The sequence below is a fragment of the Phascolarctos cinereus genome, unplaced genomic scaffold (genome assembly GCF_003287225.1).
Source record: "Phascolarctos cinereus isolate Bilbo 61053 unplaced genomic scaffold, phaCin_HiC Scaffold_4;HRSCAF=312, whole genome shotgun sequence".
NCBI classification, from domain to species: domain Eukaryota; kingdom Metazoa; phylum Chordata; class Mammalia; order Diprotodontia; family Phascolarctidae; genus Phascolarctos; species Phascolarctos cinereus.
This window is the reverse complement of record NW_027555847.1, coordinates 154079048-154093689: the sequence shown is the minus strand read 5'-3', so window position 1 is coordinate 154093689 and position 14642 is coordinate 154079048. Positions and strand designations below refer to the sequence as shown.

At 36.3% G+C, this 14642-nt stretch overlaps 1 protein-coding gene across 4 annotated transcripts in view; it reads left to right on the top strand.

Moving 5' to 3' along the window:
• KIF27 (kinesin family member 27) overlaps positions 1-14642 on the top strand; it is a 104926-nt gene that overhangs the window by 65968 nt on the left and 24316 nt on the right. For all 4 annotated transcript variants that reach the window (XM_078152670.1, XM_020966940.2, XM_078152669.1 and 1 more), the window contains 2 exons: positions 4036-4233; positions 7565-7681. In XM_078152670.1, coding sequence (XP_078008796.1) covers positions 4036-4233; positions 7565-7681 — 315 coding nt within the window. The remainder of the gene's footprint in view (positions 1-4035; positions 4234-7564; positions 7682-14642) is intronic.

Here is a 14642-nt window from a genome sequence, read left to right as displayed (position 1 = left end):
AAAAGTCCTGGGCAGTCAGTTGGGATTCTTGACACTTCCGTGTGTCCACTGTCTTTTCATCATAGTTGGAGGCATAGCTGCTGGCCCATATCCTGGGAGTACTAACATGTGTAAATGCATTTTAAAATGGATCCACAGAGATTTTAAGGGTTGGAAAGGACTTCAGAAATTGTTTAACCAGTCACCTCCCCTCACCCACAATAAATTCCTCTACAATACACCTGGCAAGTAATCATCTCCTGCTTGAAAACTGATAATTCAAGCTATAATTAAAGGGAATGAATGCACCAACTCCTGAGGCAGCCCACTGTGCTTTGGGGCAGCTCTAGATATAGGTAGTTTGTCCTTACATCAAGTCTAAATTAGGTATTTTGTGGCTTCTATCTGTTATTTGTAGTTACACCTTTTGAGCAAAGCAGAGCAAGTCTAATCCATCTTCAACATGACAGACTCTTAGAATCCTTTAAGACAGTTGTCAAATACCTTCTCTGTCTTCTCTTCCCAGGCTAACCATCCCTAGATGCTTCAAGTTATATTTAAGATATGTCATGAGCTCAATATTCTTCACTATTTTGGTGGATATCTTCTGAAAGCTTTCCAGCTTATCAATCACCTTCCTCAAATGTATTGTCTACAATTGAACATAATAATCTAGATTCAGTATGATCAGGTCCTACAGAAATAACTTGCCTGCTTATTCTTAGAAGTTGAGCATCTCTTAATGCAGCTATAAGGCTGAATTAGCTTTCTTGACTACCATGTCACATTGGTGACATAAAGCTTGCATTTCACTCAAACATCAAGATTTTTTTTTGAAGATTCGTTTTGAATTTAGCGGACCAACCCAAAGAGAACATTTCTATATACAAAGTAGAACAGAAAAAGAGGATTGCATGTGATAATGCATCTCTTTTATGCATTGCTTGCCTTTAAAATTAATATATATTATACATATATACATATATATATAACTTTTTTTCCAACTTATTGCTTTCAAAGGTGACCTGCTTATCTGTTTTCCCCTCTGAACTTATGCTCCCTTTTAGATGTTTTTAAGAAGCTTCAATGAATGAATCTTCTTTCTTTCTTTCGTTTCTCCTTCCTTCTTTCCTTTTCTCCCTATCTTCTTCCTCCTTAAAGAAATAAGGTACACTGGGTTATTACGTTTCACTGTTTCTGATTTTCCCTTGTCTAATCTATCATGTGTCTCTCTGTTTTCTAACCAGTACTGGACGGTTTCGATGACTGCTGCTTTATAATATAGTTTGAGTTATGGAAGTGCTCTTCCCTCTCTGTCCTTACTTTTTTTATCACTTCCCTTGTTATTCTAGATCCTTTGTCTTTCCAAATGAATTTTGTTATTATTTGTATCAAGTTCTATATAAAATATCCCCTTAGTAATCTGATTGGTAAGGCACTAAAAGCATAAATTAACTTTGGTAGTCTTGCCATTTGTATTATATTGGCAGGGCATTGCTATGAGCATTGAATATTCCTCCAGCTATTTAAATTGTACCAAAAATTAGGACATATAGATTTATAAATGATATTTCTCTTATGAAGCCCTACTAAATGTATCCTTAATTTTCTTGGAATATGGACTGTCAAGGGGCAGCCAGGTGGCGCAGTGGATAGAGTGCCAGCCCTGAAGTCAGGAGGACCTGGGTTCAAATCCAGCCTCAGACCAAACACTTGACATTTACTAGCTGTGTGACCCCAAGCAAGTCACTTAACCCCAATTGCCTAAAACTAAAAAACAAACAAACAAAAAAAGAAATATGGACTGGCTCTCCAAAATTTATGGTATGGTCATCAGTCTTATGAAACCTCCTACTTTTTCTCTGCTGGGTTCAGAGCAATTTTCTTCCTTGCAAATTCATTACAGAAAGACTGTGGAACAGCATGTCATCTTTTGATCTTTTAAATCCTAAGAAAGTGATATTTGTAAGAACCAACTGAAACTAACATGGCACTCTTTTTAACTGAGCAAATGGGCTTTGATCTCAAATTGCATAGTCGCGTATCAGACTAGCTCCAGTTCTGGCTCTAGTACTTGTGATGTGGATTGGGTCCATGACAGTCACCTCATTTATTCAAAGGTTGATTTATACAGATGGTGGGTTTTCTACATCTTTAGTCTTTTCTTGTCTTTCGTGTTTTATGTCTTTTGGATCTTTCACTCTGAGAGGTGAAGAGAGAAGAGGTAAAACTCAAATTAATAAGGTTTGAGAGAAAAAAGAGGTGGAAACCGGTGGGTAAAATGAAGTTTTAAAATTACCTTTACATTTCAATTTAATTATATAGCCTATTTCCCATGAAAATAGTTACACATAACTTATCTAAAGTTTATTGTTGAATAGGTTGTAAAATAAAGGAAAAGGAGTAATTGTGGTTAATATATTTTATATGTGAGTAGGCTTTTTTTTTTTAAGTAGTTGAACAGAACAAATCACTAGCACAGTTCTTGGGCTATGCCAGATGCTTACTAAATAAATACTTGTATAAAAAGGATTTTGAGTTACTCTGTGGCTCTCTACTGTCATTGTAAAGACTTGGAATGTTAGCAAGTTTTGATTTTTTTAGGGGGGTGCAGCTAGGTAATGGGGTTAAGTGACGTGCCCAGGGTCGTCACACAGCTAGTAAGTATCAAGTATCTGAGGTTGGATTTGAACTCAGGTCCTTCTGACTCCAGGGCAGGTGCTCTATCCACTGTGCCACCTAGCTGCCCCATAGTTTTGACTTTTTTGTTTGTTTGTTTGTTTTTGTTTTTGGCTAGGCAATGGGGTTAAGTGACTTGCCCAGGGTTACACAGCTAGTAAGTGTTATATGTCTGAGATCGGATTTGAACTCAGGTCCTCGTGAATCCAGGGCCGGTGCTCTATCCACTGTGCCACCTAGCTGCCCCTTGACTTTTTTTTTTTTAAGGATAATGCTTTGGTGCATTGTTTTTATTTGTTTGAGAAAGGGGTACAATATTTTATATAAAGGACATGATATAATATGGCAAAAAGGAGAAGCTGTAAGGTATAGTGGCATAAGGATTGGCTTGGGAGTTTTAAGTTCAAATCCTAATTCTATTTAAAAAATTTTTATTAACATCTTCCTATGTCATTTGCATTTTCCAATATGTTCCTCTGAGAGCCATCCTTTATAACAAAGAATTAAAAAGGGAACAAAAACTGCCAGTAAAGCAAAACTAACTGACGTTTTATGCAGTGTTCTACACGTGTTGTCCTTGTCCTTTGCAAAGGTGGGGAAGTGCATTTTTCAGGACCAAATCTATATTTTTGTATTCAGTTTTCCTTTCTTTCTTTCTTTCTCTCTTTTTTTCTCTTCCTTCCTTTCATCATTTAACATAAAATAATTAATAAAGTAATTATTAGGGTTGATCTTCAACATTCTTAGAGAAGATGCTTCCAGGTTTATTTACATTTGCAACTATGTTTTATTTTTACTGAAAGCATATCTTATTTGTGAGAAAATACATAGGATTTTTTTTCAATTATATTAGGAATCATTTAGAAAATTATCATTCCTTACCATTTTCATATGTTCTTTGGTTAGAACCATTATGATTGTATAGTCATCTCACATTAATACTTTTTTACATCATGAAAGATTGATTTTTCTTTTGAAGGGAGGGAAAATCCTTATATGAAAAGATTACCTCTTTCCCCCTTTTGAAAATTCGCATTTGGTTTTTGACTGCCATTTTCATAAATCTATTGAAAAGCTATATCTACATAAAGAATTCTTGTTCCTTTTATATGCATGTAAGTATATTATGTGAAACTGTTAGTTTTTCCTATTCTACAAGGGAAGGAGTAGAAAGAGGAAATGGAAAAAATAAAAATTCTTAAGTTGTAATCTCTTAATGCAGCTATCAAAATATAAGAAATAGATTTTATTTAAGTCTAGGAAAAAAGTTCACTTTTGTTAGTGAAAAGGACCCCTTGGATTTCTGGATAGAATTGTATAGGTACAGCTGCCTGTTTTTCCATTACCCATATTTTTCAATGTATTATGTGATCACAGGTCTTGCAGAAAAAGCAACAGGATACTAAGAAGCTGGCATCGCTGTCTGCCCAAAATGAGAAACATGCCTCTGAACTTGAGCAGAATGTAGATCACATGAAATATCAGCAAGCACAGCTGCAAAAGAGACTTCGGGAAGAAAATGAAAAAAAGAAGCAACTAGATGCAGAGATTAAGAGGGATCAACAAAAAATCAAAGTAAGAAAGCTTCATTCATCTTTGCTAGAGAACATGCTGCTGCTTAGTGCGTTCTTTTACCAAACCTGATAGGTAGCTTTCTGAGGTATCACTGATGAGCTGTAGTTCTTCAGTAGCCCTCAGTAGCTCATAAAACCATCTTCTAAAGTGAGAAGTTGCTATTTTCATTGGTGAGGGAATACTAATAACTACTGAAATCGCTGTTCTTTTTAACTTTAAGAGGAAATTTTACATGTCTGGGGTCTTATTCCCAATTTATATTGTTTGCTGGAAAAAATGTTGTTAATGTTCTCAGTTTCCATTGCCCTTCTGCCCATCATCTTCTTCAAAACTAGAGCCATTTTTCTTTTTCTAAACAAATAATTTACAAGAATAAGGAGAAAGGTGATCAAGTCATTTTCTTAAGTTCATGAAGTAGGTTGGTACTAGAGCTAGAAATGGAATCCAGGTCTTCTAAGCTTATCTGAGCTTGTTTTGAAAATTTTAAATAAAATAAAAAAATAAATTCACATAAGAACTAATTTCCCTTTGTAACAGTATTTTGTCTGTATTTTCATAGACTTTCTAAATGACTGTATGCAGGTTGTACTGGTTTTCTCTCCCCTTGAGAATACTACCTGAGAATGTTTGTAAAGAGTCGTATTTGCTTTACATGTTCTCTAAGATTAGGAAACTATTCTAGACACTTCTGACTTCTCTTTTTACAATCTAGCATTATAAATTTTATATGTGACATTGTAGTATCATCCTTGCTATCATACTGTGGCATCAACCACTTAGGGAGATCTGAATGTAGAAGACATCTTCGAGTATAATCAGAAAGCTAGCTTTTGTAACTATAGACTTACAGGGAAGGCCTGTGGGCCCTATGGATAACTCAGCTTCCCAGATATCATTTTATTCTCTGAACTGAAATTCTTTCTCTTAGCTAGGTCTTCCTTTTTAACTATACTATACTCTAAACACACATGGCTAATCTCTGGCTCCGTACAGCTGAAGCAACTAAAGCCATGACTATGGTTCTGAATCTTCCCCCAAAACACTTGTTGCCACAGTATCTGGATGTCCTAACTCTGGCAGGTCATCTTGCTTTTCTTTTTTTGCCCTTGCACACAGCAGGTCACAAGCATATTTTTCCTAGGGTGCTTATTAATAAGGGAAAATAATTTTTATGGGCATGTTAATGATAAGGCTCAAGAAATCAAATATGCATATAAAAGAATTCTAGGGCACAGACTCTCAAAGTTCCTTATCTAGTTTTACTACCTAACGTTTGGCCCATTTTGATTTATTTTGGGGCCCCAGAGCTCTTGTTTCTTTTTGAACCAAAAATAAAATGATATTTCTCTGCTTCACCCCCCCCCCAACACACACACTTCAATTCATTCATCTGGGTTGTAATCCCAAGGCCCACTTTCCTTTTTTTTTTTTTCTGGTGAAGCATTTGGGGTTAAGTGACTTGCCCCGAGTCACACAGCTAGTGAGTGTTATGTGTCTGAGGCCAGATTTGAACTCAGGTCTTCCTGACTCCAGGGCCGGTACACCACCTAGCAGCCCTTTCCCCTTCCCCCAGCCCCAAGACCCACTTTCCCTGAGTCAATCAATAAACTTCTTCATGAGTAGAATCTTTTAGTATCCTTAATAACCACCAAAGTAACTGCCTACTTAATTCCTTTTGAATGCAGGATAATTTGGTAACCATTATGAATCCAACTGGTATCCATGACCCTGACCCATGATATACTAGCTTAGATGCAGAGATAGTACATAAACCCTGGGGGAAAAGGAATAGGAGAGGAAAGGGAAAACAGGGGATTGAGACACCATTACCTAAAAAGTCAAAAAGATTCTCCATTTCCCCCTTTTCAGTGCAACCTTTTTTTTAAACAACTGTCATCTAGCCAGGGTTGTTCTGAAATGCTTGTAGGGATTCCCATCATGAAGGAGAGTGAAGCCGGTCATGGCAGTCATCCCTTTCCTACTCTTCCCTGTGTCTTTACTGGCAGTGATCATGAAGCTTTGGAAGAATAAAAAACAGTAACTTTAGGAAAAGGTTGCAGACCCACTTTATATACGCAGTAGAATTCATTATAAAGGTGAAGTCTGTCTTGGTCCCTATTCAAGACAGATTTATTTAATAAATCAGTTTTACATACAATGTGACTCAATAGATTAGATCTCAAGGATAGTATTGATGGTCAGACACCAGTGCTTGTTTTCCATTTCCTATTTGGTATTCTCTTCATAAATACGTTTAGTCATATGAAAGTTATATAGATCCCAGTAATTTGGAATTTGTGGCTGGATTGGGGCTAAATGGCCCCACTAATGTTGGCCATGGACAATAGTAATATTGATGTAGTACTTTATGATTATAGATTGCTTTACATAAATCATCTTATTTGATGATAGTGAGTTACCTAGTTTTACCAGTTGAGAAACCTGAACCCAGAGAGATTAAGTAAACCATAAATTACACAGATAATAGGCCGTGTTGCATTTTTAGAACTATAGAATGGGGATGTCGCGTTTCCAGATTTTGCCTATAAATATGGATAAGATATGGTGTTTCTACAAGCAATTAAAAATGTTCTTTTGCTTTTTTAAATGTGCTGTAGTAATATTTGCTTGGTTTATTTTCATCTATAATATTTCTTTGGCTGTTTTTTGTTATGAGGGCATTTTGGACAAAGAAAAAAAGGATAGAGGGAAGAAAATAGTAACAAGAGGAACAAGATCTAATGAAGTAGGTTGAAAATGACAATAAATAGAGGACAAAGGATGAAGTAGAGGAGGGGGAGAGGAAGGAAGGAGGGATAAAAATGAAAGAAGATTGGGAGTTAGAAACAGCAGATACAGTGGTGCCAGTGACTGAGGGGTGACTGAGGCCTGGCTGGGCCTAGGCAGCTGTAGCATTGTCAGGGCTTGGAAGAGCAGAGTCAGCAGCACCTTCCTCTTTATTCCACCTTCATTTTAGGACTGTTTCTTTAGGCTGGGTGCCTTTCTTGGAGCATCCAGAAATTGCCTAAGTTGGGACCTGACAGAGGTAGGAGGTAAGAGCCTCTAGTAGAACAGTTCATAAAAACCAAGGGAAAGTGACTTTGGGGGCCAGGAAAAATATGGGGGCGCTAATGAGGGTACTTTTTATTGCTGTCCACCCTGCTGCTGAGTCCTGCTGTGTAGTTGCAGTTTTCTGTGTAGTTAAGTAATCAACTCACCCTACCAAAAGCTAGAAAATACTTAGAAAATTTGCCTTATAGTTATTTAATAATGACAAGCTGCTAATCAAATGAAGTTATCAAAGGTATTTTCGCATTCTCTTTTTATATAGGAGCTTCAGTTAAGGACAGAGCAACAAGAAAAGATGTTAAAAATGAAATCTGAGGAGTTTGATGCATTTAGGAGGAGAAAACAAAAGAGTCCATTTGGAAACATAGACCAGCTCCAGGTATGTCTGGTTGATTTGTTTGTTTGTTTTTTGCTGTTTGTCTTGCCAGTTTGAAGATGTTAAGTAGAGGTGAAAATTGTTGTGCTCAGCTTAAAATTTGAAAATGCTGGGTGGGCTATTTATTTTCACTTGGCCTGCAAAATTTCTGTCATTTCCCCATAAACTTTTTTTTTCTTTTTTGATGAGGAAATGGGGTTAAGTGACTCACCCAGGATCACACAGCTAGTGAGTGTTGTGTCTGAGGCCAGTTTTGAACTTAAGTCCTCCTGACTCCAAGGCCAGAGCTCTATCCACTGTGCAACCTAGCTGCCCCCCCATAAACTTTTTGGACAGCTAAAAAAACAATTTTAATACTGAGGAAAATGTTCTTCCCACCTCTGAAGATAGATGTTTATTTGAAGGCTTTTTTTATATATATAAATTGGACAGCTTGTTATAATCACCCAAATAAGCATAATTTTGTTTCAGTACAAAGATAATTGCACATTAAAAATAGAACTCTACATTTTCTGGTGTGTTTAGTCAGATTGTATACTTTGCATGCATTCACATACCAGAATTTGCTTAGCCGTTCTTCAATTTGTTAAAAACAAAAGTGCTGCTATTAAGTATTTTTTGTCCGTATAGTTCCTTTCTTTCTTTCTTTGATGTCTTTGTGGTATAAATAAGGCTAGTAGAATTGCAGTTGGGACAAAGGGTATAAAGTACCAAATTGCTTTCCAAAATGGCTAGACCAGTTCACATTCCACTAGTAGTGCACTCTTGTGTCTGCCCTCCCAAAGTTTCTCCAAGAATTGTCATTTTCTTTGTCATCTTTGCTACCCCACTAGATAAAATGAAGCCTCAGAGTTATTTTAATTTTCATTTCTATTATTTTTAATGACTTGGATTTTATTTATAGCTTGCATTTCTTCTTTTCAAAGGTACTTGTTTAATATATTTTGACTTTTTATGTATCAGAGAATGGATCTTGTTCTTATGTAGTTTAATCAATTTTTTATATATCTTGGGATATCAGATCTTTATCAGAGAAATATACTGCAAAGATTTTTTCCATTAAACTGTTTCCCTTCTGATTTTCATTGCACTGAATTTGTATAAAAGTCTTTCAATTTTATGTAATAAAAATTCTCCATTTTATTTCCATTGATTCTCTCTATACCTTGTTAAATCAAGAACTCTTCCCCTTATCTATGGTTGTGAAAGGCATTTCCACAAAGAGCATTTTTGATTTAATATCACAGCCCCTGGCAGGATTCTTAGGGCAGTATGTGGCATAACGTGCAAGGTTATCTTTAACTCTGGCTTATATGATCAGCCAGCCTTCTTTCTAGTCATATATCTTTTTGACAATGACTTTTACTATTCTTCTTGCATACAAATTTTCATTAGTAACAGGCTGTACCCTGTTTACACCTACCATATATCCTTCATTGTCATTTGCATAGTCCACACTTTTGATCATTTTGAGATGATGAGATTCCATGATTCACAGCCATAGAGCATTCCTGGAAATTAGTATTAATTTTATTGTTTTTGTTGTTTTAAAGAGCAGTTTTATGTTTCAGTATTAACATCAAGATGATAATCAGAAGATTGTTGCACCTTTCAAGGAATCTTGTATTGTCTTAAGAGAATAACTCTTTGGACAAGGCCTTTTTAGAGACTCCATTTTGCTCTGCCGAGTCACATTCTTGTATAGTCAGCCTCTAAGAGCTGATGACTCTTTCCCTACTCAGCCAGGTAGTCCTCAGACAGCATGCTCACTCTGTAGCACAGACTAGGCTGTAAACATAGTAAGACCTATCAACTAGCTTTCCCTCTTCTAGCAGAGATACCTACCTCCTCACTACGACATTCTCCTTGATATTGAGAAAACAAAAGCAAAATAAGTATTTGAGTAGTTTTGCTTTCCGTTTGTCATCTGTTTTCGTGGTCTTTGCTTCCCTAATTAGGTTGTCACATGTCACATTTAAGTATGCACTAGACAGAATTTCAAAAAAATTTCAATTTGTGGTTACCCTCTTCATCTAATCCTACTGTAGCTCCTTGGGTATTCTGATGTCATTCATCATGAACACCCAACTCAGTGGAAGTATGTTAGAGAATTACTTCTGGCAGACTAGGTGCATTCTAGCATTTATTACTAGGGACGCTACCTTGCTATTTAGTTAAATATGTCTTACTGATGATGCCAGTGGAATGGTCTAAGAAGCCAGACAAAACCATGTCAGAAGCTCAGATACTCAAGCTTTTTGGTCAAGTTGCACAGTATGAAACTTTTCTCTAAGTAAGTAGAATTTGGTCAGTTTTCAGCTTTGTATTGACTGTAAGCTTTCTGTTAGGATATATGATCTCCTAGGTGTGGGAATGTATATGTGGATATATTTTGTTTTTCTTCAGAGAACTGGGCTGAATTAGTGAATGGCCCATAATATTTTGCATGTCCAGTTCTCGAAGTGGGAAGGAACTTTCAAGGTCATCTTGAAAAGAAAACTGGTGGAAAGTGGCTTCTCCAGGGTACCATACACAGTTAGTGGCAGAACCTTATCTAGAACTATGGCTGGTTTTTTTGCCTGGGAAATAATGTTTCTGTACGTCTGTATATGTCTGTATGTTAATATTCCCAGAGGCCTGGCATTCTCGTGTAACACACACACTTCAGATTCTTTATGCTATTATATTTAGATTAACAAAATGTATTGAACAAGAATGAATACATTCTGTAGCCCTGTAGGTTCCATTAGTGAAGTGGGAGAAACCAAACAATGGATCATCAACTCTATCTGATATAAATTAAGTATCATCATGGCTAAGCCTTACTATCTCATCAAATTTCTCAGTGTATCCAGATTTGCTTAGTAGTCAGCAGAGTGTAACTAAACTGATAGTGTTAATTTCTTAAAAATTCACCAGTCTTTTTTTAATTTTATTGATGCCTTTTGCTTTGATAATACCACATTCACTTCCCTGATTTATACTTCTTGCCAATGAATGCTCTGTTATTACAAAGAAAACCAGGTAAACAAAACTAGTCATCACAGTAGTTATGTTTGACAGTGGATGCACCATTGTATACTCATAGTCCTTTATCTCTGTGGATTGTCAACTCTGAAGTTACAGGACCTGGATTCCATTCTTGACTTTGAATTCCTGTTTGACTGTGGATGAGTCAGTTAATCTTCTTGGGCCCATTTTCTCATCTGTAATATGACGAAGTTGAACTAGATGACTTCTGAGGTCCCTTCCAATTCCATATCTATGATCCTATGATTTGTTCTCTTGAACTAAGATTGGGCATTGCAGTTATTCAGAGTTTGACTGTCTTTGAGTGTTATTTTCATTTACATTATATTATCATAGACATTGTTCTCTTGGTTCTCTTTACTTCCTTTTATATCACTTCATATGTATTTCCATCTTTCTCTGAATTCCTCACATTTGTTATTTCCTACAGCATAATAATATTGTTACATTTGTATCTCATAGTTTGTTCAACTATTCCCTCCTGGCTACCAAAAATTCAGCTGTGGATATTTTGATATATAGGAAACATTTCTGTTTTTTACTTCCTTGGGTATATCTCAATAGTGGGTTTCCCAGGTCAAAGGCAACTATTATTTACAGTTGAACAATTCTTCTCATAATTCCAGGTTGTTTTATAAATTGGTTGGACCAACTTATAGCATCAACATTATCTTGGTGTGTCTATCAGTTGTTTTTTAAGAAGCTGTCAAAGCAGGAATATCTTGATATAATTCCTGTAATTTCTTGATCATGGACCTATAAACACATGTAATTTTAGGGGTATATGTTCTATGTTGTACAAAACAAAACAAAAACAAAATAGGAAATCATGTAGAATGGGATAAGTACTAGAAAACTAGATATGGGTGAATAATTTTCAAAAAAGATTGAAAAGTATGAATTTGGACTTCCAGCCAAGATGGCTGCCTAAATAGGAAGCAGATTGCTCTGCTCTCATACACCTACTTCAGCAAAAACCTGAAATCACCACCAGACCAAAGAATCAAGAATTCCAATGGGAAATTACAGTAAGTGACAATTTCCATCCCAGAAGAGCAGCAGAAGTTAGCCAGGATCCCAGACATAATAGGAAAGGGAACCATCAGCAAAGTCAGTGCTAACGTAGGCAAACAAACTAGCAGCCTTCTAACAGGATCAGAGACAGGCCAGATATACCTGTAGCCTGAAAGTTTCTTTTTCCAGATGTAACAAGGGCAGAGGCTCCCCCTTCTCTTGACAAACCCTAGGAACTTATCAGACCTTAGGGCAGGACTCTTAGAAGTCCAAAGAGAAGCAGGAACCAAAGTAGCACAGCCATACTCAGATTGGAATAGCCCTGAGCCTCTCCAAGGTCTCTGGCGTTCTATCTTGAGATGCCATAGAGGGTCTTGAAGATCCATTGCTCTAAACCTTAAGGATCCCAATTGGCCTAACCCTGAAAGGTAGAGGTCAGCTTTAGAACACAGGTGACCAGGGACCAGACCAAGCCAGGCTGAACACCTCACCCTAAAGCACAGCAGGGGGCAGGCAGAGCTTAAACCTTCCCACAGAGCTCTAATTCAGAAACCTAAAGCTAGTGAGATTCGTAAAAGAAAAAACATTGACCTGTATCAAAAAATATTATAGATCTAGAGATCTATACTCCACATCAATTGCAAGCAGTGATTCAAAGGAAAAAAATGTATTTTCCCCAAGGACTATGTGAATATTCAGAAGAAATGATATTAAAAAATGAAATGAGAACTAGAGAAAAATTAGGAGACTAGCTTAGAAGAAAAAGTGGTAAACCTTAATTAATCAAGTAATCAATGACTTCATTAGACAAGAAATACTAGAACAAAATTTTAAAACATTTTTTTTGGTGAGGCGATTGGGGTTAAGTGACTTGCCCAGGTTCAAGTATCAAGTGTCTGAGGCCGGATTTGAACTCTGGTCTTCTTGACTGCAGGGTTGGTGTTCTATCTACTGTGCCACCTAGCTGCCCCAAAAGATTTTTTAAAATGAAAGAAAAGGTAAAATATGTGATCTCAAAAACAGTTAAACTGGAAAACAGATCAAGGAGAGATAACTTAAGAAACCATTCAACTACCTGAAAACCCTGATTAAATAAGACTAAAGACTGTATTTCAAGAAATCTTGAAATGATACATGCCAGTTAAAATTGCCCAGACCTATTAAATTCCAGAGAGCAAAGCGAATATAGAAAGAATCCACTGATTAATTCTTGAAGGGAACTTCAAAAGGAAAAGTCCTAGAAATGTTATTATCCAAATCCAGAGCTTGACCTCATCAGGAAAAAAGAGGGGAAAAAATGGGTAAGCATTTAGAAATAAGCAGCTCAAGTGCTAAGCTAAGGAATCCCTGTCAGGATCATAGAACATCTGGTAGCTTATACTATAAGTAAGAGGAAAACTTGGAATACAGTATTCCAAAAGGAAAAAGAGATAGGTTTATAACCAAGAATAACTTATCCTGCAAAGCTGAGTATAATCTTGTAGGGGGAAAATGAACCTTTAATATAATAGAGGACGTTCAAATAATTCTGACGAAATGCCCAGGGCTGACTAGGAACTCTGAAATAAAAACACAAGAGTCCAGAGAAATGTACAAAGGTACATTTATTTGAGCAGTTGGATAGAGCTGTATGGTTGTATAGCTCTATGTTCTTTCTCCTCCATTTTAATGGGAGAAAAGAAGCTAGTGCCTCTTTGGAACTTTTAATGCCTTCAAAGATCCTTAAAGGGAGCTAAAAAAAATTAAAAAAAAAAAACAACAACAGAGGTCCCTGGGGGTAGATTGGTTCTTTTTTGAGAGTATGAAGAAGAGGAGAAAAAAAGTAATGGTAAAAGAATATAGTACTGTAGAAAGGAAAAAGAAGCGAGGAAGAGGACTTGTTATTTCTCCTGTTTGGATATGTGAGAAGAATGTACAAATATGGAAGAAAAAGGTGGAAGAAGGAGCATTAGGAGAACTTCTTATCTGACATGGACAAAGGAGGGATAAACATGCAACACAGTTTGATGTAGAGATTCATTGAACTCAACAGAGAAACAGTGATGGGGTAGGAAGAGGAGCAATAAGAGAGAACAGCCATAAGGAAAGCAAACTGACCCTAAAAAAGGGATGGGGGGGTAGAAGGACTAGAAAAGAGTGCCTGTGAACTGAGGAATTGCTGATAAAAATGTGACATTATGAATGTGATAGAATAGTGTTGCATCATAAAAAATAGTAAAATGATTGCAGAAAATCTTGAGTAACATGAGCTGATGCCAAGTGATGTGAACAGAACCAGGAGAACATTTTATACAAGGACAACTGTACTGTTTAAAAAAAAGAAAACGGAAAGATTTAACTCTCATCAGTGTAGTGACCAATCCTATTTCATATCAGAGGACATAAAAATGAAGCATATTACATGTCTTCTGATGGAAGTGATGGACTCAAGGTGTAGAAACAAATACTTTTGGACATGGCTATTGTGTGCATTTGTGTGCAACTATGCTTGCTGTTACAAGGTTTTTTTTTTCTTTTAGTTTTAATGAGGGAGGAGAGTTGAGAGGAAGAGAAAGAGTAATAGTGATGTTAGGGGAAAAAAAAGGTGCCGTTGAAACATTTTTAAAATGCATAGATAGGAACAGACTCCTAAAGGAAGCATAGGAAGCAGGGTAGTTTTGAAAGTAACATGTGGGATTATTATATACTTCTAAAAAAATAGCATGAAATAGAGAGCACAATTTCACATATAATCCTCCTTTTGTGTTTTGCTGTGGGTGTGAAAAAGCCCTTTTCGGGATGTTTAAGTTCAGAATGAAAATAAAATTTTTATAAACATGAATTCAAAAAACTACATAAATGTGATGTCATTTTCTAGGAGAATTCTAGAATAGATAAAATGTAGGTACTCTCTGGGAGTCAACCAACATGGATTTACTAA